The 26,828-nt window shown below is 53.4% G+C and overlaps 1 protein-coding gene across 1 annotated transcript; it reads right to left on the reverse strand.

The window, feature by feature from the left end:
• Nucleotides 1-2,930: 2,930 nt before the first annotated feature.
• PEDS1 (plasmanylethanolamine desaturase 1) lies at nucleotides 2,931-26,810 on the reverse strand. Its single transcript, XM_067708436.1, has 6 exons — nucleotides 26,572-26,810; nucleotides 18,842-18,961; nucleotides 9,557-9,648; nucleotides 8,219-8,363; nucleotides 6,453-6,665; nucleotides 2,931-3,991 (listed from the first exon to the last, which is right to left on the reverse strand). The coding sequence occupies exons 1-6, from the start codon at nucleotides 26,693-26,695 to the stop codon at nucleotides 3,870-3,872; spliced, it is 816 nt and encodes a 271-aa protein (XP_067564537.1). The 5' UTR covers nucleotides 26,696-26,810; the 3' UTR covers nucleotides 2,931-3,869.
• Nucleotides 26,811-26,828: the final 18 nt, after the last annotated feature.

Genomic DNA, 26,828 nt, shown 5'->3' on the forward strand with positions numbered 1-26,828 from the left:
TAAATATTTTAGGTTTTGTGGGTCGTTTGGTCTCTTGACTCTGCTGCTGTATTGAAAAAGCAGCCATAGACAATATGCAAATGAATGGCTGTGTGTAAGTAAAACTTTATTCGATTGACACTGAATTTGAATGTCGTGTGTTAGGAAATATTCTTTATTCCCCCCACTATTAAAAAGAAAATGCTAATGGGGGACAGCAGAAAAACAGGTGGGACAGATCTGGTCTACTGGCCAGTCAGCTGACCCCTGTATTGTTTATTATTCCTTACCTTATGCATGCATTACCTATTACAAAATCATGTTTAAAAGGTTAGCTTGAAATTTTTAGATTTATCAGAAGGGGGTGGGGTTAATTTTGGGAGCAGGCGCCCTGCCCAGACCCCCTCTAAGGACAAGTCAGCAAAGGGGGGGTGATGCGTGACGTTTCCCAGTGGAGCTGGAAACCCATGTATTTGCTCTGCACTGCCACCTGCCCCACTCCACCACCAGATAGCAGCACAAATCCACCCAAAATCAGGCCGTCCCTGCACCAGCTGGTAAGTTACGGGCAGAAATTGGCCTATATACCTGTTCTGTTTTGCCCACCGTATGTATAAAGAATGGAGTCAGCATTTAAAAAATACGGATTTTCTGGCTCCTCTTTACTCAACTGATAGGAGTAGCAGCTGCCCTCTGGGGCCTGATGTCTCCAGGGCATCTCAGTCCTCAGTGTTAGCTGCTGTTTCTCATCCTGATGTGTTGCTGCTTTCTCATAGGAGACACGTTTCTCACTGGCCACCTGCCTCCTCACCTCCCTCCCTCCACGGGGGCTCCGGGTGCGTGTGAAAGCTGCTAGAGCTCAGCGTTAGATCAGGGCTCAGATTCCAGCCCTGCTACCTACCATCTGTGTGACGTTTGGTATGTTATTTGACCTCTGTGCCTGTTCCCTCATTTGGAAAAAATGGGGCTAAGTGTACTCACCTCTCAGAGCTGCAGGGACTGCTTGAGGGGACCCACGCACGGAGCTCTCCGCATCTGGCCTGTAGTAAGTGTTCAGTAGGTGTTCGCATTTCCTGCTCCCCGGCCCTCAATAGGGACTTTTTGGAATCTTCCCATCTCACAAATGACCCCAACTTTCCCAGACCTGACCCAAAACATATGTCCCTCTGGTTTTGAAAAGTATTTCTCCAGTCCTTGGGATTCAGGAGCAGCAAGATGGTCTGAGTGTGAGGGCTGGCTCTGCCTCACTAGCTGTGTGGTCTTGGACAAGTCACTTCACCTCTCTGGACTCACGCTGTTTGTTCTTGCTGGCTTCTGGGGGAACTAAAACATTGGTAGGGCCTAGAAGTATACCCCCAGCAGAGCCTGGGAATAGGAAAGCAACCCCTGCAGCCCCAAGGCTGCTTACCTGGTGCTGATTTTGGCTGTCTGCCCCACCCACTGCACCTTAAGTTTTCTTTTGGGAACCATCCCTCCCTCCTCTCATCCTGTGACTTGGGAAGTGTTGATCCCACTTCTGCAACTCCAGGTGGATATTTCAGCCCTGGCCAATCAGAACACTTCACTACCACCACAAAGAGTTGGTTCAGGGACAGGCACCTGACCCAATCCAGGCCAATAAGAGCCTGCCCTGGGGCTTTTGCTGCAGCTGCTGGGAAGGGAGACTTTTTCTACTGAGGAGCTGAGCTGGTCCAATGTCAAGTCTCAACTCAGAGAAAAACAGAGCTAGACAGAGAGACTAAGTTCTGATGAATCATGTGAGCCCCTGAGTCCTGCCAAACCTTGTCAGAAACACCTCTGACCTTTTCAGTTATATGAGTTAATAAAATTACTTTAGCTATTAATTGTTGCTTAAGTTATGGTTTCTGTCACTTAGAGTTGAAGAATTCTAATACCCCTTCCTTTTGTGGTCCCCTCAGACAGTTAAAAATCAAGTCTAGTGGCGAGCAAACTTTAAAATGAAGTTATGGGTCACATTAAAAAAACTTTATCTGTGACTGCTCTAAAGAGTCTTTTATCATTTCTCTGTCCCCAACAAGATTTTGTTTTTCCTGGTTACTATTACAGCAACTATCTGGCCCAGACTAGATATTGATTGTAAATCTGTTGTGTTCACTACTGAATCCCAGTGCCTGGCACATAGGAAATGCCTCATATTTGTTCAATGAATAAATGAACAAGATACTTGTTTAAAATGTCCAGTCTCCCGACTTGCCTGTGAGGTTCCATACAACTAGTTCCTATTTTTCAAACCTCATCTTCCACTTTCCCCTTGCTCACTCCCATCCAGCCACACTCTCTTAAAAACCCCAGGTTTGTTCCTGCCTCAGGGCCTTTGCACTTCTCCAGCCAGGAAGGCTTTCCCTCCAGTTCTTTCCCCATTTGGTTCTATCTCCTCCTCCAGGTCTCAGCTCAGATGTCATCTCCTCAGAGAGGCCCTCCCTGACCACCCTGCCAAAGCAGCCTCACCCTGCCTTTCTGATGTAATCCCGAGATGTTTGATTTTCTTTACAAATCACCGTCTGAATGTCCATGTGCATTTATTTAAGTTTATTGTCTCTCTCCCCAGGAGGTCAGCTCCATCGGGGTAAATCCTTGTTTGTTTGTTCACTTCCATCCCCCAGTGTCCAGGCCAGAGCCTGGCACACATTAGGTGCCGACAAACATTTGCCAAAGGAATTCACCCATAAGGATCAGCCTTTGTTACTCTATCACCATGATTTTCTGCATGAAGACCATTCCTCACCAAATCACGGGTCCCTTCCAAAAGTGTTTGGAGCAGATGTCGACATTGATTCACTGTCTTAGATGACAAAGACCTCATCCTTAGCCCAGCGTTGCGAGGGAAGCTGGGAATAGGGTAGGGGTGGGGCCTCACCCTCCAGGCTCCTTACTTCCCTTCCCCCAGGCAACCAGGAAATACGAGGCAGCGAGGTTAAGTAGACTCTTGCTGCTTTGTTATAAATATATTATGTACATCCAAAACATGACATTAAAATATTACTCCGTGTTACAGAAAAGATATTAAGGCTTTCTATTATTTACATTAAACAAGCAAGCACCGTTAAAAAAAAAATAACCGAAACAAAAAAGCCCCACTCTTCCTTCTCTGACATACCCCCGGCCAGAGGGGACACTGTGTCCCCTTCCAAATGACAAAGACCCTTTGCAGGGGCTGTGCCCTTTGAAGACATCCTCCGATTAGACACATCAGCTCTGGCTGAAATCACATTGGCAGATGGGGGAGGGGTGGGGAAGAAGGGGGATCCAGACTTGATCAGGAAATTCCAGCCTCGTCTGGCCAGCTGCCCCCAGACCCTTGCTGCACTTTGCCATCCTTGGGTGGACAAGCTAGGCTGAAGGTGGTGACTGGGGCTGTCTATCCACCCAGGCCTTGGGGGTCAGTCTGCAGGTCCATGGCAGGGTAATGCTCCAGGGACAGTTAGGTGTGCCTGGGGGCTCCTAGACCACTGAGGGCAAAGAGGAACAGACGACTCAGTGCCCCAATACCAGCCACACTGAAGGGCTACCCAGTGGGGCAAGGGGTGGTGGGAGTGTGGGGAGTTGGTGAACTTCTCCTCAACCCAAGGGATGGCTGGCAGGGTGGGGCTCTTTTTTTTTCTTTTTTTTTTGCAGAGTCAGGTTTGGCAGACAGAGCAGTTCAGGTGGCTGGGGAGGGGGTCAAGGAAAGAAAACGAAAAAAAGGAAATGAAAAAAATCAGTGGCTCAAGTATTCAGTGTCACAAGGGGTGGGCTGGGGGTGCCCGGGCCCAGCCCAGGAGGTGTCCTCTCCACCTGGATGGGCCAGCGCAAGGAGGCTGGAATTTGGCAGATGGCTTCGGTTTGGGGGAGCTGGGTAAGGTTGGCAACGAGGTGGTGGCCCGGAGGAGTTATTTGACCTTCTGTGCCCATTTCATGTCGTCTGCCCGAGGCTTCTCGCCTGTCAGGCCCTGGATAATGTCCTCTAGGCGTCTCCAGAAGCCCATCTTCTCGAGAGGGTAGTTGAGCCAGCCTGCAGTGGAAACAGGGCAGGGGGGTGTGCGGAGGGGTTGAATGGGAGAGCAGCAGTGAGAGGACGTAGAGAGAGAGCTGGCCCTGCCTCGGGCAGGGGAGGAACAGAGTTAAGTCTGCAGGGGGCAGGGGACAAGGACTGACTGAGGAATTTTGGGACAGGGGCTTCCCACCAATGGGTTTAGAGGATGCTCAGATATGCCTTCATCCCCTCATTCACCTTCTTATTGAGTGCTTACTATATGCCAGGCATGGAGGCAACGTTTCTTATCATTTGGCTCTAATGCTACCTCTTCCAGGAAGCCTTCCCTGACTACCACTTAGCAGTGCTCCTGTCCTGTCATGTCACCGTTTCTTATTTCTTTACAGCTTTTATGATAACCTGTAACCAATCTCATTAATTCGACACCTCCCTGTTTTGTGTTGGTTTTTATCCCCAACTCCCAACTAGAATGTCAGCTCCAAACAGTAGAACCCCATGTTGTTTCACTGTTGATCCCACTGCCTAGGATGATGCCTGGCATATGGTAGGTGCTCAATGAACAGTGCTCATAATCTTATTTAATCTGTATTACAGTCTACCACCTGAACCTTGAAGTACATACTATTATTAGTCCCATTTTCCACATGAGAAGACTGAGTCTTGGGGACTTCCCTGGTGGCGCAGTGGTTAGGAATCCGCCTGCCAATGCACGGGACACAGGTTCGAGCCCTGGTCTGGGAAGATGAACATGCCGTGGAGCAACTAAGCCCGTGCGCCACAACTACTGAGCCTGCACTCTAGAGCCCACGAGCCACAACTACTGAAGCCCGCACACCTACAGCCTGTGCTCCGCAACAAGAGAAGCGTGCGTACCACAACAGAGTAACCCCCGCTTGCCCGCAACTAGAGAAAGCCCACACGAAGCAACGAAGACCCAACACGGCCAAACTTAAAATTAATTAATTAATTAATTTAAAAAAAAAAAAAAAAAAAAGAAGACTGAGCCTTGGAGGAGAGTTTCCCAATTAGTATATGGCCAAGCCAAGACTGATCCCAGTTCTGGTTGAGCAGTTACATGATCTCCACAACAGCCTAAATTCTAACCCCTCCAACTGCTCCTAGAAAGCATGACTTTAGGGTGTACAAAAAATGTTTTTTTGTGGCTCTCAGTTCTGCTTCCAGAAAGGCAAAAATCCCCAAGAAACAAAAACAAAACAAACCCCCCACAAAACCAAACCAAACACCCCAACCCCTGCCCCCAAACCAGTAGCTGTAGCTTACTGAGTACCTACTATGTGCCAAGCACTTTCCATCTGCCACCTTACCACTCACACCCCAGCCCTGGGAGCTGGTATGCGAAGGAGGTAGCTGTAGCCCCATCTTGTGAATGAGAAAAACGATAACCAGGGAGGCTTGTGAGCCTCCGCAAGTCACATATGGAGGAGCTGAAGGCTACGCCCAAGTTGGTCTGACTTAACAGCACGTGTGGTATACTTAACCTTAAAAAGATACCCAGCTGCCCCTGGAAAACCTGGTCGCCTCACCTCATCTCACCTCTTTGGCACTGGCCCATTAACTACCAACAGCATGTGGGCCTCCTTACTACTCCTGGGTCACCTGTTCCTGCCGCAGGGCCTCTGTGTACTTGCTGTTCCCTCTGCCTGGACTGATCTGTCCCTATTTATCTGCAGGGAACCCCCCTTTTTCCAGATTTCCGATCTCCTTTATCAACAGCTACGCCCCCTTCCCCCATGACTCTCTGCCCTTCATCCTGCTTTGTTTGCCCTCACAGCATTTCTCACACCTGGACTCTGCTATCTCTCCGACCCTTCTACCCCTCACGCCTCTCACTGAAGCTACACTAGCCGCCTTGCTGCTCCTCAAACAAACCAGGCATGTGGTTCCTGCCTCCAAGGCCCTTCACCTACTGCTCCTGCTGCCTGGAGAGCTCTTCCTCCAGAGCTGCATGACTCTCTTCCTCAGTTCAAATGTCACCTTCTCAGCGAGGCCTTCCCTGACCACCCTATTTAAAGGGTGAAGCTCCCCATTTCCCTCTCCTACCCTCTGCATTATTTTCCTCCATAGCAGTTAGAACAATCAGATATAGTACTTGTTTTTTAGTGCTTGGAATGTCCCCTCTTAGAATGTGAATGCTATAAAGGTAGGGATTTTTGCCTGTTTTGTTCAGTGCTGTGGCACATAGTAGGTGCTCAATAAATATCAGCTGGATGGATGGGTGGTTGGAATCACAACTCCATGAAGGGGGTATGTGTGTGTGTGTGTCTGTCTTGTTTACTGCTGTGTCCTTGGCACCTAGAAGAGTGCCTGGCACGTAGTAGATGCTCAAGAAACGTGTGTTCTGAGAGAATGTTCCTGCAGGACTGCACCACCTCCCACTGTGACCTGTGCCCCTTGATCCTAAGGATGGAGCTGCAGTCAGAGTGGGGGCAGCCCATTCCACGCTACCCTATAGCCGCACCTGTGGTGATGCAGAAGTAGGTCTCGTGGGGTGAGACGTGGTGGATGCGATGGTGTTTACGAGGCAGGATGACATGCCAGTCCTGCAGGAGGACGACCCAGCGCGGCAGCCCAAAGTACGTGTGTGACCACTTGTGGATCTGGTTGGTGAAGGTACCGAAGATGATCAGGCAGAAGACGAAGCACTCCCAGGGGTACAGCTGCTCCAGGACTTCTGCAGCGTGGGTAGAGGGGGGGGGGTGACCATAGGCCCCATACAGCTGTCCACAGGGTGGGGGCCCACTGCCAGCCTGGCCCAGCTCCCTTCCCAGGATAGCACCCAGGCCTCTTTCCAACCTCCCAAGTGGACTTGGGCAAGCTCAGACTCCCCTCTGGGCCTCAGTCTCCTCTTCTGCTCAGTGGGCAGAATGGAATAAGCATAGGTAATAGTTAAGAATGTGGGCTCTGGAATGAGGCAGAGCTGGGTGCAGATCCCTACTCTGACATTTCTTTTTCTTTTCGGTCATGCCACGCAGCTTGTGGGATCTTAGTTCCCCGACCAGGGATTGAACCTGGGCCCTCGGCAGTGAAAGCGCGGAGTCCTAACCCCTGGACCACCAGGGAATTCCCCCCTGCTCTGACATTTCTTAACTGTATGAACTTGGGTCAACGACTCTACCTCTTTGAGTCTCAAGCTCCTCAACAATGAAATGAGAGCAAGTCTTTGTCCAGATTCCCTAGAAGCAGAGCCTGAGACAAGGATTCATGTGCACATGAGTTATCTGACTGGTAGGGGTTGTGGGGGGGCGGGAAATCCTCTCTTCTGGAAAAACATCTGAGCGAGTGAGGAAAGCAGGACAGGGCAGGGGAAGAGTTAAGCAAAGATGGGGTGGGGGGAGTCTTGTCTCAGCCTGATCCTGGTGGGGTGGGGGTGGGGGTCTGAAATGTTAATGACTCCATAGAGTTGGTCCCACTCAGAGGCCGGGGGGCTCGCTTTTGCAGGCTTTTCTTTTTGTCACTGGCTTCAGGCTTATCCCAAGGGAAGAGGCGGGACCTGCCCTGGCAGTTCTCAGAAGGGGCAGCTGGATGCTCACAGCAGCTGGGGGACGGGTGTCCCCTTTGGGGAAGAGGAGGTGGGCGGGGCAGCACCCCCAACACCACAGACATTCATCACATCTCCCCACAGCGGGGCTGCTCTAAAGATCAGCACCGTGTCACACTGTTAGGACAGGATCTGGCACAGGGGAAGGACTCATCCCCCACCTGACAGACGAGGTCGCTGAGGTTCAGAGAGGTGAAGTGACTTGCTTTGGCACAAGCTTCCTCCCCCAGATAGTAGTCAGGGCAGAGGTCTGAGCTCAGGACTGCGTTGGCAGGCTGCATAGACTCTTTCCACTAAGCCCAGACAGCAAAACCAGAAGCCCTCAGGGCCAGGGAGGTAATTCAAATGAGCAAGGCAGGCCAGGCATTGGACAGCAGGGAGTAGTGGGGACTGTGGCAAAGTGGAAAGCGTGCATCTCTGTCTAAGGGGGTGCCCCTGCGGCTCAGCTCTGGCCCAGTACAGCCAAGTGGGAACAAAGACCCAGGGTGGCCAGATCGGATTGTTCAAGAGAAGCTGGAAACACAGATCTTTATGTCAAATATCCCAATTTTACATGAGGGAAACTAAAAATTTTTCTAACACAGTAAGCGGCAAACACACACACAAGCTACAGGAGACTCATGGGAGGGGTGCGTGTGTGCCTGTCCCCAATGGCTCCCTGAAGGCCCACCAGGGGGCACTCTTACCTGGGCTCTGGGTGCGGAACTTGTAGGCCATGTTTAACAGCGGTAGCAGCGTCACCAGGCAGTTGTCCCCATTGGTCTCGATGAAGTCGTGCCGCGTAATGGCTGTCGGGTCAATGTGATGCTCCCGGAATGGCCGGATGAAAGCCTGGGTGGGGTAGGGGGGCGGGATAGGGGATCCATCCGACCAGTCAGCCTATGGTGGTCAGCCACTCTCCCCGACTTCCTGCACACACTCCGCGCGGGCTCACCTCCTTGCCTTTGAGATGCTGTCCCACCACGTCACTGCTGCAGATCCCACCCAGCCTTCAGGGTCTGGGTCTAACAGCTTTAGTGCAAGATGGGTCGAAATGACCTGGTGGGGACCTTGGGCTGGTACTGCCCCCCTGTGGGCCTCAGTCTCCTGACCTGGGCTATGGGGGGGTTTGGAGACAATCTCCACCCTCCTTTCCTACCCTAAGACAATGGAGGAGACCCCTCCCAGTGACAGGCAGGACCCTTTCTTTCTTTCCGACATCCAGGCCCCTCCTTCTGGTAACAGCCTCCCCTTCTTTTAGTACCAGTTGTTCCAATGGGCTGACTCCTCCGCCCCCTAGTTAAGAGTAAGCACGGGACCCTTGCCTGGCCAATCAGAGGACCCCATCCCTCTGGCCACCGTGACTGGATGAAGGATGGGTGTGTGATCCAAGCTGGGCCAATGGGAATGAGCCATGGGACTCTGGCCGAAACTATGGGAAAGGGGCACTGAGCTGGGAGGATGGAAGTCTAGGCAGCTGTGAGCCATCCTGGCCACCTTTCCCCACCTTCTCGTGTAGGGGAAAGCCTACACGAGAGTGGAGCCAGCAGAGACAGACATGGAGAGGGACTGAGTCCAAAGAATATGGTCTGTCCGTCTCACTGGACCCAGCCATGCCCTAATTTGGCTCTACTCCTAAAATTTTCATTACATGAGTCAGTACCTTTCTTTGGTTAAGTTTGTACCAGATTTCCTACCACAATAAAAGTCAGACTGACTCAAGATAAAGTTCAATGGAAACAGTGAGGTGTGGCAGGGAAGGCAAAGGAGAATAAGATGTGGCGTGGTCCCCAAACTCAAGGGGTTCCGGTGAGGTGGACATGTATCAAAGCTCTCTGTCCCACGCCTGATGCTTCCAGAAAACCCCAGGGGATTCTTGTTCTCGTCTTGGAGGAGGGGCATGGGGGTCAGGCTGGAACCACAGTTCCCATCTTTCAGATAGGGAAACAGGCTCAGAGAGGAAAGGGGACTCACCCAAGGTCAGACAGCCCGACCTCCTCCTGGAGGACATGGGCTGGGCTTCGGGGCTGGGTCAACATACGCACCTTCCCCACGATGGGCAGCTCCACGGAGCCCCAGGTGTCGGCTCCCCAGTGCACCACGCCAGACAAGAAGTCAGCAATGAGAGCCCCTGCAACTGTGGACAAGAAGAGCATGAGCTGGGGGGGTGGGGGGGCGGTGGACAAGAGGGAGATCCCTGCCCACTCCCCACCCCAAATCAGGAAGTCACTCACTTGCTCGCTCACTCATTCACTCATTTGTTGGGGCAGAAGGTGTCCCTTCTCTACTTGGGACACTTTGTTCCCTGTGAATGGAGTCTCAGGAATAACATTCCTGGCCTCAATCTGTCCCTTTACTTGCTCTTCCCCAGGGAGATGTGGGGCCTCATTTGCTCGGTGAGTCTGGAGAGAGTAAACCGGGCATGCTCAGATCAGCCCAACCTTTCCCTATTAGGAGCCAACTGTCCCTTTCTCTCTGACCCCCAATCGCCCCATGTAGGGAAGCCCACTCTGCCCCAGTGCTGCTGGTAACCAGATGAAAATGTCCTTCTGGGGTTTGGTGTCGGGAAGTACCTTAGGTCCACATGGAAGCCACGTTCCCCGCAACCTAATTTTTATCAACAGTAAGTGTGATAATTTGGCCTCCAGCAGCCTTTTCCTTGTCTTTGTTCTGAATTTGTTCAGAACTGGAGTGGAGTCCCCTCAGAGACCCCCAAACCATTTGCTCACTTGAGGGTTCAGTATAATACAGAGGTTACGTGCTGTTACATCTGGACTCACATTCCAGCTGTCACTCACTAGCTGTGTGACACTGGGCATGTTACTCAACCTCTCTGTGCCCCAGTTTCCTCTAGATGGATACGAATGATGATGATTAAAAAAACCACAGCAGCTACCATTTATCGAGCACTTTCTCAGTGCCAGACACAAGTGCTTTACATGCTTGATCTTAACGAATTCTCACAATCTGTTAGAAGTTGGTACCATTTTTACTCTTACTTTATAGGGGCGGAAACTGAGGCTTGGAGAACAGAAATAACTAGACTGAGGTCGCATAGATGGCAAGTGGCAGAGCTGGGCTCTTAACCTGCCTTGGGGTCCAAATATAACACAGAAGGATGCACCACGATACTGTCCACATGCGGAAACCGAGGTGGAGTGGCCAGCAAGCTGCCCAAGGTAACACACCAGTGCCACCCCCATCACGCTCCCCTCCCTCTGTGTCTCAGCCCTACTGGCATATTCCCCTTCCCTTACACCCCCCTACATGCCTCTGGGTCTCTGCATTTGCTCTTCACTCTGCTGGAACATTCTTTCCCAAGAGGTAACACAGCTCACTCCCTCACTTCCTTCAGATCTTTGCCTCAAAGGTCCTCCGGGGACACCTGATCTAAAATCGTAACCATTCCCATCTTCCAGCATTTCCTAGCACCTATCTTCTTTTCCGAGCACCTATCACCTTGGACTTCATTTCTGTTTGTTTACTGTCTCCCCTACAAGAATATCAGCTCCACAAAGACAGGGATTTTAGTCTTGCGTTTACATTGGCTACATTCCAATTCCTCGCACATAATATGGTTCAGTAAATAAACATTTGTTGAATGAATCAATGTAAAGCATTAAGTACAGTGTGGGGCACATAGTGAGCCCTCAATACATATTATTATTGTTGTTATTCAGTCATTCAGTCTATCAAGCGACATTCTGTGAGGACCTACTGTGTGCCAAGTTCTAGAGCCAGAGGTGCATCAGACATTGAGCTCATGTCGTTGGGACAGAGATATGGGGGTGGGGGTGGGGGGAGGAAGTTGTAAACAAATACACAAAACAAATGCAGTTTTAAGCGCTGGTAAATGCAGCCCACTGGGTCACGTGACTTCAGGCAACCCCTCCTCCCCTCCCAGACTGTTTCTCGGTGTGAACTGGTTGTCCAAGGGCCAGCTGGGCCATTTAAAGGTTATTCGAATTCTGCTAGGTCCCATAGCCCCTTGGTGACAGGGGACCAGGGCCCTGAGGTACTGTGAAGGCTGAGAAAATCCCCTAGATGCCTCCCTGGAGAGCAGGACTCATGAGCGAGAGAGCAAGAGTGAATGTGTGGGTCACTGTGGACGTGCAGCTCTGGTGTGTGGGCCCGAGTCATGGGTGGCTGTGAATGAAGGCTTTCCAGAGGCCCTGGAACATCCACCCCACATATGCCAAACATGGGAGGGATGGCGGGGGGCAGGGGAGATACAGCTGCATACATTGCAAGTTCCTGGTGACAAGTGGGCCGCCAGGTGGAGACATACAGCACCTCCTCGCATGCAGAAGCCAAAGGACAGGGCGGGGAAGGGGGTGACACTGCATGGGTGGCTGGGCTGGGGAGAGGGGAGGGCTTGGCAGGGCTCAAAGGCCAGTGCACACAAGGCCCCGCCCAGGGCTAGGGCGTCATGCTTCTTAGTGACGGTGCTGGGAGGGTGGACCTGGGCTGGGGAAGGGGCTGGGGAATCTGGCGAAGCCTAGGGCGTTTGCACTTGCTGTTCCTCTACCTGGCACCCCACCCTCTCCCTGAAGATCCCCGAGTGGCTGGCTCCGCTTCAGCCTTCTAGCTCAGAGCAAACATCACCAACCCCCTGGCGAAGCCCTCCTCCCAGGCAGGTGCTCTCGGTCACATCTCCCTGCTTTACTTCTTTCACAGCACTTGTCACCATCTGAGGTGACAGCCTCATTTATTTTCCCCACTTCTCTGATGAGGAAAGGGGCTCAGGGAGGTTGAAGCATTACCCCTGGTTCCATGGCTTGGAAGTGGCAGCCATGGGATGGGAAGAGGTGAGTCTACCAGCCTCCAAAACCAGCATGCTTTCACGCCCTTAATCTGTACCTCAGTAGGTCCAGGGGCATTAATAGAGCTCCTACTGCAAGCTACACAGGATGCTGTGGACACACTGCCTTGCGTCTACCAGGAGGGACTAGAGGCACTGTGGCCAAGAGCTAAGGGGGAGCTAGATCAAGGGTCGGGGGCCTCATCTCTTGCTACCATATTGCTGTGTGACCCTGGGCAAGCCCTTTGCCCCCTCTGGGCCTCAGCAGCTTCACTTGCACAGCGAAGGGTCAGCTAAGGTGCCTCTTGAGCCCCTATCCCAACAGCTTGGACTAATCCTGCCCCTAAATGCTGCCTTCAGGAGAACGCAGCCCCCCAGCAGTCCCCCTAGTGCCTCCCCACCGCTGTACCATGCAACCACCGATCTGCTTCCCATAATTATACTTTCGTTTGGCCAATTCTAGAACTTTATACAAATCGATTCTTATGGTATGTGCTTTTTTGGGTCTAGCTTCCTTCACTAGCATAATGCTTCCAGAGTCATCCATGTGGTTGTGTGTATCAGGAGTTCATCCTTTTTATTGCTGAGTAGCATTCCACCATCTGGATGTACCACAGTACATTTATCTGTTTTGCTCTTGGACGACTAGGTTGTTTCCAGGTTGGGGCTGGTATGACTCAGGCTCCTGTGAACATGCATTCACAAGCCTGTGTGAAGATCTATGCCCTCATCTTCTTAGGGTAAAGACGTCAGCTATCTATCCATCCATCCATCCATCCATCCATTTATTTATTTATTTACTTTTACTGGACATTTATTGAGCATTTATAGTTACCAGGCTCTGTGCCAGAACCTTAAACGTTTTATCTCTCTTAATCCCTAAACTGTACCAAGGCCAGTCCTAAGCTGGTTATACATCTTATCTCCTTAATCGTCCTAAGCATTTAATCCTTACACATGATAACAATGATAATAAAAACAATATTAGAAAAACGTTTTGTGATCACCGTTAACATTGGGGTGCTTCCTGTGTGCTGGGTGCTTTGTCAAAGGTGTTAAAAAGTGCATCATCAAAAAAAAAAAAAAAAAAAAAAAACGTGCATCATCAGGTGTACAACTCCCCACAGATTAAATATGGGCTGTACACAGTGACTTCTCTCCAAGGGGAATACAGTACAGAAGCGGGGTTGGGGGGTGGGAAGAGAGTAACTTTACAGTGGAGAAACCTGACAAATACCACTTGGGCCAGGTGGTCAAGGTCAACATCATGGGGATAAGTCATGCTGACGGTACATACCCTTGCTACGAGGTGATGAAAATGGCACTTGACCTCTGAGCGCTTCCTCCCCAAGACACATAACCCACTAAGAAAAACACCAGACGAGTTCCAGCAGATGGGCATCCTACGAGCACTCCTCCAAACTGTTCAGATCACTGAAAACAGGGAAAACCTGAGAAACTCTCACAGCTAAGGAGCCTCAAGGGACGTGACAACTAAACGTGATGTGGAATCCTGCATGGGATCCTGGAACAGAAAAAGGACATTAGCTAAAAACTAAGGACATCTGAATAAACTATGGACTTTAGTTCATAATAACGTATCCATATTGGTGTATTAATTGTAACAAACGTATGATAGTAAGATAAGATGTTAATAATAAGGGAAATTGGGGGCAGGGCATATATGGGAACTCGATGTACTATCTGCTCATCTTCCGTAAATCTAAAGCTGTCCTAAAAAATAAAGTCCATTTAAAAAAACGTGTATTGGGACTTCCCCGGCGGTCCAGTGGTTAGGACTGCGTGCCCCCGCTGCAGGGGGCACGTGTTCGATCCCTGGTCGGGGAACTAGGATCCCGCGTGCCACTAGATGTGGCAAAAAAAAAAAAAAAAAAAGAAGTGTATTATCTCACATCACGTCCATTGTGATAGGCCCCACCACACCCCACGTGCCAGAGGAGGAAAGGAGACCTGAAGGGTGAGGGCTGCCCCGAGGTGGTCAGGGCTGCTGGCGAGTGGCCAGAGACCAAGGCGAGGGCCATTCATGATGATGCTGAGCCTTCACGTCCACGTCTGGGAAATGGGGACATTAATGGTACTTACTTAACTACAGTCAGTTAATAACAGTGGGCTAATCCTTGGGACATAGCAAGTGCTCCCCGAATGTAGCTACAGTTAGTAGTTAAATATTATTCCTCTCTCTGAGCCTCAAGCCCCTGGCCTTGTCAGGCTGCTGAGCAGGGAGGGATGTGGGCTTTAGGCAGACGTCAGGAATTTTTTTTGGAGGGACAGAGCCCCCCCGCCCCAAGGGAGGAAACGGCTCTGTGATCTATGGGCGGTGGCTGTTTCTAGAGGAGCAACTCCAGGCCTTCAGGCCTGCTGCCCAAGTCCTCTTTAATGGGGGTAGAGGTGGCGGAGGCGGGCACACAGAAGCTTCTTTGTCCCAATGCTGGTGTCAGCGCCTGGTGGCTGGTTCACTCTGGGGGCAGCTTGGGCCTAGTTACCACCCTGCCTGTAGGACACTGGGACAGCATAGGAGATGATGATTCACTCCAGGCTACCCTGACTCACCAGGTGACCTTGAGATAGTCCCTGGGCCCCTTGGGGCCTCCATCTCCCCACAGGTCACCTGGCTGGGACTTCTTCGTGCCCTGCCCACCTCAAGGCCTGGTGTGGAGGCAGAGGGGCTGAGACAGAGGCAGACACTGCTGAAGGCTGGTCCCTACAGTCCTGGGGCCAAAGCCTGTCTTTACCACCTTTCAGCTCGGATCCCGTGGAGACTTCGCACCTGACCTACAAGGCTGGCCGTGACCTGGGGCCCTGCGAGTGCTGACCTTTGCATTCACTGTGCCCCCTGCCTGGAACCCCTGCCCCCCACCACCCATTTGTCTGCCAGAAACTCCCACTCACTCCTTCAGGCACTGGCTCAGAGCCCTCACACTTTCCCTCCAGTTTCCCCAAGTGCGGCAAATAGCTCGGGGCTCCCGGGGCCACTCATTTATTACTCATTCACACTGTCCTTGTCAAGGTCACTAATGACCTCCACGGGGCCAAATCCGGTGGTCCCCTCGCTGCCCCATCTTGCTGCTCTGCTCAGCTGGCTGCTCCCAGTTGATCCCCGAGTCTTCTGGAAACACATTCTCCTCTCAGTCTGTGCAAGCCTGCCCAGTTCCCCTTTCTCCCCCTTGGCTGGCTCTTCCTCCTCTCCCCGTCCCAAGCACGGGAGGCCTCGGGGGGCCTCTCCTGTGCTCGCACACAGTCCCTCCGCCCCAGCCCGGGGCCCTCTGCCAGCATCTGGGCTTCAAACACCATCTCTACTCTCAGGACACCCAGATTTCCGGATTTCCAATTTCCTGCTCAACACCTTCCCTTGGCCCTCAGGCAGGTATCCCAAGCATCTCCCCTCACGCGGGTCCTCTAACCTCCTCCCGGTCCCTTCTTCCATAGTTCAGGCCACTGACCCCTCCCCCCTCCCCTCCACAGCCAACCTGACAGCACATTCTGGTGCCCATCTTTCACAGCTCACCCAGAATCTGACGACTTTTCACCACCTCCACTGCCCTACAGGGTTCCGGGCCACCACCTTCACCTCCTCTCTGGCCCTCCCTGCCCCCATCCATCCTCCCTGCAGCATGAGATGATGTCAGCTCCCTGTGGGAAAATCGCCAGTGGCTTCTCACGGCCTGTAGAATAAAACCCCCAATCCAGACCATGGCCTTCAAGGCCCTACACGACCTGCCCCCACTGCCCCCAGCTGTGCCTCAGCTGCCACCAACTACTTTTCCTTTGGTTAGTTTTCTCAGGCCACACGGGCCTCCTCTCTATCCTCCAAATGCTCAGGGCTCACCCCAGCCTCAAGGCCTTTGCAGCACTTGCTGTTCCCTCTGCCTGGGACACCCCAGGGACAACTGTTTGCCTCCCCTCCCTCACCTCCTTCAGGTCTCTGTGCAAATGTCACTTTTCCAGAGAGACTTCCCTGACCTCTTACCTCTCCTCTTCGCCGCCAGCTCCCCTATCTTGACTCTGCTACCCAGGATTGTGTCATCTGTCTGTATTTATTAACTGGGCACCTTTTCAGGGCTTCTGGCTCCCTTGGTTTCAGGGGCACCAGAACCTCTTGGGAGACAGCAGCAGGTGGGCTGTGTAGGCTGGCACGGTGCCCTTACTTCCGGCATGTCAACACACAAATCAGGGCAGCTACTTAAATCCATTAGGAACTGTGCAAACACTACTATCAGGGGATTGTCTGCCCTTATCAGCCCAGAGGCAAAGGTGCTGGGTGGAAGGGCTGCTATCACAGGCAGGAGCAAAGTCTCTTGGGTCTGGTCCCAACCGACCAGGGAGGCAGCGACCTGCCTGGGATGCCCACCCTCCCGGTTCACACAACATACACCTGGGGGCTCTGGTGCTACTGATCCTCTGCCCAGACTGGGCCCACTGCCTAGAACACCCTTTCCTCCTAGTGCCAACTGGAGGCTGCGTAGTCCCCGGCCAGGTCTGGATATGAAATCCCAGACTCTGCTGCTGCCCGGGTTACGGTCGATGGGCAAGTCACCTGGCCTCTCAGAGCACAGGGATCAGACCCTCCTCACTCAGTTGCCACCAAGAGTTAAAAGAGCCCAGCGTGGGTCTTGCACACGGTAGGCTTGGGAAATATCCACTGTTAAACTGACCGTTGAGGCAGAAGGTCTGAGCCCCGGGGAGTGAATGTTGGGCAGTGTCCCCTCCTCACCTCTACTCAGTTGCTGCCCTCTCAGCAGTTATGCACACCTGCATTTTGCCCTCACAAAGGCCCTAGGAGGCAGGGGCTGTGAGCAGTCTCACTTTCCAGATGTGGAAGACAAGGCTCAGAGGTGCACTGACACTTGCCCAAGGCCACACAGCCAGGAAGTGGCAGAGCTGGGACTTGAACCCAGGACTGTAGGGGCCTGCTCGTGACCACCCCCAGATGGGGTGTCGGGGCTCACACTGTCTACATCCCTGCCCTTGAATGTGCTGTTCCAAGGCAGAGAGGCTGGAGGTGCAGGTCCTTCTCACCCCTGGGCAGAGAGGACATGTCTGGCTCCTGTGGGCGGGGCCCAGGCTCCCTGGCACTAGATGGCTTAACCTCCTCCCCCTTCAGCTGGTCCGCCCCCAGCACATGCTTATCCCCACCCCAGACCCAGATGGCTCAATTAGCTGGCCTGAGCGCTACTGGCTTAGGTGACCAGAATGCTTTTAATGTGACTGTGGAAGCTGAACACTTGGGGCTGGCTAGGCGGACCAAGGGCACAGCCGCTGCCCTGTCAGCCTGGGAGCCCAGGGTGGGGGAAGGGATGAACACCTGAATTAGAGGGAAGAGGGGAGGGGCGGTGTGCGGAGAGGAAGGAACTGAGTCACTCCAGGACCTGGGAGTGGAGACAGTGAATTAAGAACTATGTCGTACTCTCTGTTTTGAGGTGTGACTCTGGCCGGTCCCTTCTCTGAGGTTCGGTCTCCTCGTCTGGAAAATGATAACTGCAGCCTCCACCCCCCCCCCCAGGTCTGTGGATGGGTGAGGACTGACTGATGGAAAACACTCAACAGGTACTAATACACTGCAGCTCATTCATTCACTGATTCAATAAATATTTACCGAGCACCTACTGTGTGAGGCTTTGTGCTTGGGGCTGGGGACACAGCAGCAGACAAAAATCCCTACTCTCAGGGAGCTGATATTTGAGTGGGGGAGACAGGTAATAAACAAAGAAACAGACTGTATAACAGAGTGGGGTGAGGGATGGTGTATGGCAGGGCTGCTATTGTTGAGGGAGAGCCTCCCCGAGGAGGTGACCTAGACGAGGCAGGGAACCACACAGGTACCTGCTGGAAGAGAGTTCCAGGCACAGGAACAGCATGTGCAAACGCCCTGAGCTGGGGTGTGCCTGACAGCACCTGGTGGAGGCACAGCGAGAGGCCACTGTGGCGGCAGCAGGGTGAGCCAGAGGAGAGGAAGGAAATGATGTGAGGCGGGGCTGGGGCCACGCCGTGCTGAGGAGTTGGTGTTTTATTCTAAGTATACAGGGGACAACAGGCCAGTGGCGTGACCTCACGGAGGATCCAACGGGATTCTCCCAGCTGCCTGTGGAGAATGGACAGTGCGGGGCAGAGGTGGAGGCGGGGAGACCAGGGAGGAGGCTTCCACCATAGTCCAGGCTGGAGGGTGGTGCTGGACCAGGGAGGGGATGTAGAGGTGGACAGTAATGGATGCTGGATGCATCTCGAAAGGACAGCCAAGAGCATTTGCTGATGCTCTGGAGTGGAATGTGAGAGAAAGGAACTGAGGATGACACCCAGGTTTTTGGCCCAAGTGACAGGAAGGATGCAGGTGCCACCGACTGAGATGGGAGCCAGGGTTCCCACAACCTGTACCCCATTCGTGTGCACAAAAGCGCGCGCACACCCACCCCCACACACACACGTGTAAGTCGCCATCAGAGTGGCGCAGACACTGGGTAGGTCCCTGGCCCCTGGGGAAACCGAGGCGGGCAGCAGGGCTGCGGGCACTCACCGACTCCCAGCATTACAAGAGGTGTGTGCTCCCAGTGAGCCAGCAGCAGGAGGTGGACCGTGTTGTGGGCGATGAGGCTGAAGCACAGCACCACACAGCACCACTCCTGGAAGCGCTTGCCTGCAGGGAGAGGAGGCGAGAGGTGAGTGCAGGGCGGGTGGCAAAGGCCCAGGGAGCAAGGATCAAAGCCAGGCAGAGCTGGGCCCATGGGGGCTCTTCGACTGTGTTCTGAGAGTCTGCAGTGCTGACTACAGGCTGAACGCAGGGACTGCCTGCCCATTTCACAGATGATGTCACCGAGGCCTGGAGAAGGGGCGGGGCCTGCTGAAGGTCAGACACTCAGGGCCGGGTGTGTTAAACCAAGCCCTTCTGGTGGGGCCCTTCTGAGCGCAGGGCCCCTGTGCACAGGTCTGATGCCCATGAAGCTGGCCTTGCCCATGCTGATTCTGTGGCAGACAGGACCAGAATACTGGTCTCTTGGGCCCCTTTGGGCTCTCTCTGGAGACATGTGAAGGAATTTTAATGAGCTTCTTTTTTTAACTGTCATCATCCCATCACCTGTCCCCTTTTGTAGGTAATTATTTGGAGGCAGAGGCTACAAACGGCTTTTAATCATGGAGGTTCAGACCCCGCCCAACCTCCATCAAGCAGGGCTCCAGGCAATGAGTCAGGAATTCAGGAGAAATAAGGCCTTGGTTATCCCCTCTAGGGCTCCAGCCACAGGGAGAAGAGGCAGTGCCGATGAAGGGTCTCAAACTCCAGGGGCCAGGCAGGTGATTTGAAGGAGTGAGGTGGGCTGGGTGGGGACAGTGGAACACCACAGCACATGTGCCCTTTCTAAAGCAGTAGCCACTAACTGGCTGACTACTGCCAAGGGGGAGTGTGGGCCCAGGGAGGCCAGACCTTCTAATTCTCAAGAGAAGCCAGCAATCAGGATGTGGGTGTGAAATCGCCTCTTTAAATCTTGGCACCTGTTTTAATAGCATGTGAGCTCAGACAAGCTGATTCACTTACTGCAGCTTTGTTGCAGGTATAGAAATTTTGAAAATAACCTTTGTGTCCATTGCCGGGGGACTCAGACAAATTAATTTGGTTTATGGCATCTCTGTAGCTAGGAAAAAAGCCTGGGTGACTGTTAATGTGTGGCTATGGAGGGACATCCAGGACAAACTGGTAAGTGCAAACAGCAAAGTGCTAAACAGCCATTTATGTGAAAAAAGGGAAAAAAACCTACACGGTTGAGACTTTTTCACGTACTCCCTTTTGAACTTAAAATTTGTGAATGCAGGACTTCCCTGGTGGCGCGGTGGTTAAGAATCCGCCTGCCAATGCAGGGGACACAGGTTCGATCCCTGGTCCAGGAAGATCCCACATGCCACGGAGCAACTAAGCCCGTGAGCCATAACTGCTGAGCCCGTGTGCCACGACTACTAAAGCCTGCGTGCCTAGAGCCCGTGTTCTGCAGCAAGAGAATCCACCGCAATGAGAAGCCCACGCACCGCAATGAAGAGTAGCCCTCGCTCGCCGTAACTAGAGAAAGCCCGCGTGCAGCAACGAAGACTCAACATAGCCAAAAAGAAATAAATAAATAAGTAAATAAAAGACTATTAAAGCAAAAGGAAATAAAAAGACCACGTGGGTGATACCACGTGTGACAGGGCCCCTGGGAATACTGTTTTCTCAGGCAGCTGGTCCCAAGGACAAATCTGCTCTTACATATCTCTACCTGGAACCTCCACCTCCAGGAAGCCATCCATGATGCCTCCTTTAACCCCCAGGCTCTCCCAACATGGGACCCATATCATGAGGGGCTGTCACTGCCTGTCTAACATCTGTCTTCCCCTCCTTAAGTGTGAACTCAGGAGGCCTAGGGCCATGCCTGGCTTGCTCACCAGGGTCCTGGCACACAGTTGTTGCTTAATAAATGCTTGTGGAATGAACAAATTCCCAACCACGACCCTAGAGAAAGACTGCCAGGCTTTGTCTCTGGGCACCCCTCACTGAAGCACTGTGAGAAGGAAGTATGAGGCGTCCCACTGTTCCTGACAGGAAACAGGCTCAGAGAGAGAAAGGGCCTTGTCCGGGCTGTAGAGCAGCAGACTGTGCCCTGAGCCAGAATCCGAACAGCGGCCCTGTGAAAAGACCAAGGCTCAGAGAGGGAAAGGACATGCCCAGGGTCACATCCCTCAGCCCCTCTCATACAGATGAGGACCCCGAGGCCCAGAAAGGGCTAGGATCCCAACAGCATCACACAGCAGCAGATGCAGAAGCCCCTTGCTGCTTTCTTCGTAGTCAGGGGCTGTTTCCCTTGGGCCACGGGGCTATGCTACCCCAGGGGCCCCCACCTGGGGTCACCATGACCAGGCCCAGAAGGGCCTTCCCTTTTGCAGCTCCTGTTTGTGGCCAGGACCTGGGGCTCAGAAGCAGGAAGCCAGGAGGGGTGGTGGTAAGGGACAGGTGATTCTTCAGTACCGATCTGCTGCCACCCAGCCTGTAGGGACAGCAACAACAACAATGGCTAACACCCACTGAGGCCTATTATGGGCTGGGGTACAGGGTGCAGCCCGCATCAGAGATGCTGCAGACCCACTCCCTCTGTCATATTTTGCTCTTAGTTTTGAAAAAATCAGCTACACTTAAAAAAAAAAATCACATGAAACTACCTCCTTTGAGAACATAGGGCTCTGGCCAGCCCAAGCCTGCCTCCATCAGATGGAGCAAGAGCTCCTTGTGGACCCCAGTCCACTCCCCTCCCTGCAGCCTCATACTGGGTGGCTTCCCTGGGTGGCGGTCCTGGCCAAGTCCCTGCAGTCACCTGAGGTTTCAAGCCCAAGGCATAGTCTCTCAGTCTCTCATTCAAGTCTCAGTCCCTCCAGGGAGCTACTGTGCGATCCCAATTTCCTAGATGAGGAAACTGAGGCTCTGCGGGTAAAAATGAAAACTGGGTTTGGATCCTGAGCTCGTTAGCCTGGATGTTCGGGGCTGTCCTGATTCCAAAGATAGCCCAGCTCTCTCCCCTTGCCACAAAGAATGTCCCCAAATCTGAATATTTTCCCATCTAAACTCTCTCTCTGGCCTCGGTATCCTTCTGCAGAACAAGTGCCTCAACTATGACCCATAAAAACTACATCTATTATAACAAGCGACCTTCACGGAGCACCTGTTACATACCAGGGCCAGTGTCAAGGACGATCCCAACAAGCCCTTGCCTGCCGCACGCCATGGGCTGGGGGCTATTTGCCCCATCCTTCAGAAGGAGAAAGTAGGCCCGGAGAGATGAAGTGTGCTGTCCAAAGTCCCTCGAGAATCCCCAGAGTCACAGCATGGACAGTCTGCTTGGCAGGGACCGCGTGGTCAGGTGGTCTAAATGGTGTCGCTTCACAGATGTGCAGACTGAGGCCCAGGGAGGGGAAGGACTTTCCTCAGGACAGAAGGGCTCAGGCCACCTCTGGCAGAGTGCTGAGCCTTGTTTCCCTGAGCCAGCCCCTGGCCTGGCCAGGGTCCACGATCTGGGCTGAGTGACAGTAGTGACTGCCTGTTGGCCTGGGGAGGGGGCCAGGCTTGTGTGTGGAGGGCTGGGAGGGCTGGGAGGTGCAGGGCAGGCCATCTCTGCTTGCCTGGGGACAGGCCACAGCCAAAGGCTTGGTATCAGGCCCGACTCTTCTGGTTTCAGTCAGACAAGCCCTGGAACCTGCACTTCTGATGGTCCTTGGCCACCACTAGGAGACACTCGGCCTCAGGGAGGTGGGGGGACAGGAGGTAGAGAGACCAGAGAGACACAGAGGAAGAGAGAGAGAGATGGGACAGAACAGGAATCAGAGACAGAAAGATGAGAAACAGCGGGGTGGTGGTGGTGGGAGGAATTGGGCGATTGGGATTGACATATATACACTAATATGTATAAAATAGATCACTAAAAAGAACCTGCTGTATAAAAAATAAATAAAATAAAAATTTTAAAAAAAATCGATGAGAAACAGAGAGAAGAGGAAGACAGAGACAGGGAGTGATTATAAGGTGACAAAGAGAACATGAGTATGGCCAGAGAGAAGGAGAGACAAAGAAATGGAAAATGAACAAGACTTACTGAGGGAGACAGAGGGAAAGCTGGGCCAGGAGCATGACAGGGACCAGGCCTGGACAGGGAAGGGGCCTCAGGGAGGCCTGTCTTGGGGGACAGAATCCAGGCTCAGCTCTGGGACTATAGGCCAGGACCCCCACCCAGCACTCCTGACACCCTCCACCTTCCCCCCACCACACGCTAAGAGTCCCTGTGTCCCACAGGGCAGGGGCATCCGTAGTTAGCCAGGGTGGGTGAACAGGGGCTCTGGTGACCCCCCAAGATCCACCCCTGGAGCCTAGGTACCTGAGAAGTGGGACCCACATATCCAGAGGTCAGTTGGCACCTGCCGGGAAGCTGGACACCTGCCTTGCCTCCAGGCTTGCCCGTGAGACTGGGGTAGACCTGCCAAGTCCACCCACCCTTCACAAACGTCGGCACCTGGCAGAGGGTGGGGTGGTGCTGCAAACCCCTAACCTGGACCCTCTGTGGCTCCCTGGACCTGGGGGAGTGCTTGGGTCAGACAATCCTTGGCCAGACACTCAGGGCCCATGGGATCAGGCTGAGGCTGCCCTGACCAGACAACTCACAGCTCTCGGCCGACGCTAGGCCCACTGTCTCTGCCGCCAGCCCTGCATGCGTGCTGCTCTGCTGACCTGGAACACTGGTGCCCCTCCTGCACACGCACTTGGGCTGGCTCACTTCCACAGCAAAGATTCGGAACACAGAACCTAGAACGCCCCGACCAGTGTTCTCATTCTGGTCCTGCTAACTGTCTGTGTGACTGTGGGCAGGTCACCACTCTTTGCTAAGCCCCAGGGAAAGTCTTAAAGATGGACAGGGTGCAGGCACTTCAGGCAAGCCAAAGAGATGCCGCCCCTGGCCTTGCTCACCTTCCCCTCTGGTGGGGGCAGACACAAGCCTAATCCCAGGCACGACAAACGTTAGGAAGAACACATGTCGGGGGTGGGCTACGAGGAGGCTACGGGGGTCTCGGTTTCCTCCCCTGTAAAATGGAGTTAATACCAGGATGCCCCTGAGACAACTGTAGTGAGGATGAAATGAGAGCACATAAGGGAAGTGCCCAGCACATAGTCAGTGCTCAATAAATGTCAACTCTGTTAACTGCCGTATTATTGCTGCCAGTTGTCATGGTGCCAACCCATCACTGGCCCCAGGAATCTCAAGAATTCAGTCCTGGAACCCAGAAACTTTCCCTACTCTCCCCCAGCTCACTCTGTTCCAGCCCACAGGCCTCTTTGGTGTCCTGCAAATACTTCAGGCTTGCTCCCACCGTAGGGCCTTTGCACTTGCTGTGTCCCTGGTCTGGACCAATCCTTCCTCAAATATCTTCAGGAGTCCCTCCCTTCTGGTCTCTGTTCAATTGTCACCTGCTCAGTGAGGCCTTAACTGCCCCCTCTCTAAAATGTCACTGTCCCCAACATTTCACTTCTCCCTTTTCTGCTGTATGTCTGTTCCACAGCACTTGCCACCACTGGGCAAGTAAGATATTTCCCTTATTTACTGGGTTTACTAAAAAGGCCAGCTCCATTTTTCCTGTTTTGTTCACCTAGAACAGGGCATGGGACGAGGGTGTTCAATATGTATTCAGCCTGGCCCCTTATTTTATAGGTCAGGCCCAGAGACTGAGGTTCTTCCTCAAGGCCAAGCGACACAGACGGGCAGAGGGAGGTCTGTGGAATTTGGAGAAACTAGTCTCTTCCTCCTTCACTCCCCCTCTCCAGGCACTCCCCCTGCCCTGCCCCAGCTCTAGGGTAAGAGGAGATAAGGCCTCTAATTGCAGGCTTGGGGCACCAGGAGACTGTCTGCAGCCTTAAATCCCTGCAGTGGCTGCTCTTCAGAGAGTGAGGGGCACTTGGGGATACCAGAATCGGGCAAAGATGCAATCATGGTGGAATGAGAAGATGGCAGTCCATTGAGGAAGCTCAGAATGCCCAGGTATGATTTGGTTGAAGGTGGGTAGGGTTCACTTGAGTGGGCATAGCTGGACACCAAAGGAGGCAGGCTTTGAATCCTTACCCTTGATTCCCAGGTGGTGAGTCTGAGAAGCAGAGAGGTGAGAGAGCTTACCCCAAGACTCACAGGGAGGGTCAGACTATTGGATTAATAATAGGGATTGCCTACTGTATGACAGGCACTGCACCAAGGTAGACGATCTCATTTCCTCCTCCCAGCGACACTAAGGAACTGATAAACTTTATCTTGTATCCATTTTAGAGGTGAGGAAACTGAGGCTCAGAAAGGGAGAGTGCCTTGGCCCAGGTTACACAGCTAAGAAGAAGAGTCAGGATGCCAAGTCCAGCCTGCCCCAGGGAGCACAGGAGGTTTTAAGTCCACAAGCTGGGTGTTGGGGGAACAGGCTGAAGAAACCATGGTATCCTGGGCCAGGTGCCCAAGTCAGGTATGAAAAAAGTCACACCCAGAACATGGCATCGCAAGTCCAGAAAGGCCTCTGGTGATCTAGGACTCAACAAGAAAGCAAATGGCCCAAGGTCACACAGATAGTTATGGCAGAGATGGTATGCAAACCCAGGCCAGTTAGGGAAAAAAGCCAAAGGTGGTCGTGGACCCATGCCCACCCCAGGCAAAGGCTGTGCATGGTGGTTGCCTCCTAGCAAAAGGAAAGATGTCAGAATGTTTGACAAACAAAGCTTGATGTGATGGCAACACCCAGGCAGAGGGGCCTCCCAGTCACTCGACTCTGGAGTTCTCAAAGGCACTTCCCTTAACCCCTGGGGACACTCTGCCCTGCTGGGGTCTGGCAATGAGATTCTTGAGGCTCAAGTGGAAGTCAGAGAAGGGGGTGGAGGCTGGTGCTTGCTGAAAAAGACATGGTAGGCCCAGCAGGAAGAAACCAGAGACCTTGTCCTGGGGCAGAACCAGAGCAAGGGTCTCTGAGTTGTGGTCCAGTCTGGGGACTCCCAAGTCCCAATGGAGGGGGCTAATATATCTACATGGGGGAAGGAAATGGCTGGAATTGGGGCTTGTATATGAGAGGAGCTTAAACTGGAAGATTTGCAGTGCCCTCACCACCGGGGATTCCAAAATATAGGATGAGAGTTAATGCAGTGGGGGAATGGTGGTCTGTAGACTGAAACTATAAATCTAAGATGGGGCTTTGGAGGAAGTGCCTCTGGGGCACTCTAGCTGGGGGCCCCTGAGTTGGGGTTCCCAGAGCAGGGGGCCTGACACGCCCAGATCTGAGGTCACTACCTCTGGGTCCTGGCTGGGGTGCAGATGGGGCCCTAGAGTGCGAATTTTGGATCTGGGGAACCCGGGATAGGGTGTGACTTTTAGGGGTCAGTGCATGTGGCTGAGGGGCTGCCTTCGGCTTGGACAGGGTCCTGGGGTGGGGGGTCCCTAAGGCTAGGGGCGCTCTTTGCAGCCGCAGGTACCCTGAGCTAGGATCCGGACCTGGCTGTGTGATGTGAGCTGTCCAGAAAGCCCCGGGGCTGGGATTCTGCCTTGGGCTTGGAAGGGGCGCTGGGGTGGGGTCCCCGGACTTAGGGGAGCTATTTTCAAGTTAGAAGCCGCAGATGGAGTTCTGCATCGGGGCCGGAGGCTGGGGCTCCGATATTGGGGACCCGGGGTTGCTGTCCGCAGCCCAGGCTGATGACTGCAGGCCCGGAGGGGAGCCCGGAGGTCCTACCTGGTGAGTAGAGCGCGGCCAGCTCGCGGGCCCCGGCATGCTGCGCGCCCCAGCGCCGGCTATACGCCGCCTCGTCCTCGTCGACCTCCGGCTGCTGGCCCGGCCCGTCTTCGGCGCCCGCCATAGCCACTCGCCCGGCCAGCCCGGTGCGCTCTGCTGGCGGCGGCGGCGGCGGCGACGGCGGCAGCTGTGGTGCCGCGGAATCGCGGCGATATCACGCCGCCCAATGACCGCCCAGTCCAGGCGCGGCTGCGGCG

This window comes from Pseudorca crassidens, chromosome 15 (genome assembly GCF_039906515.1).
Source record: "Pseudorca crassidens isolate mPseCra1 chromosome 15, mPseCra1.hap1, whole genome shotgun sequence".
Taxonomy (NCBI): Eukaryota; Metazoa; Chordata; class Mammalia; order Artiodactyla; family Delphinidae; genus Pseudorca; species Pseudorca crassidens.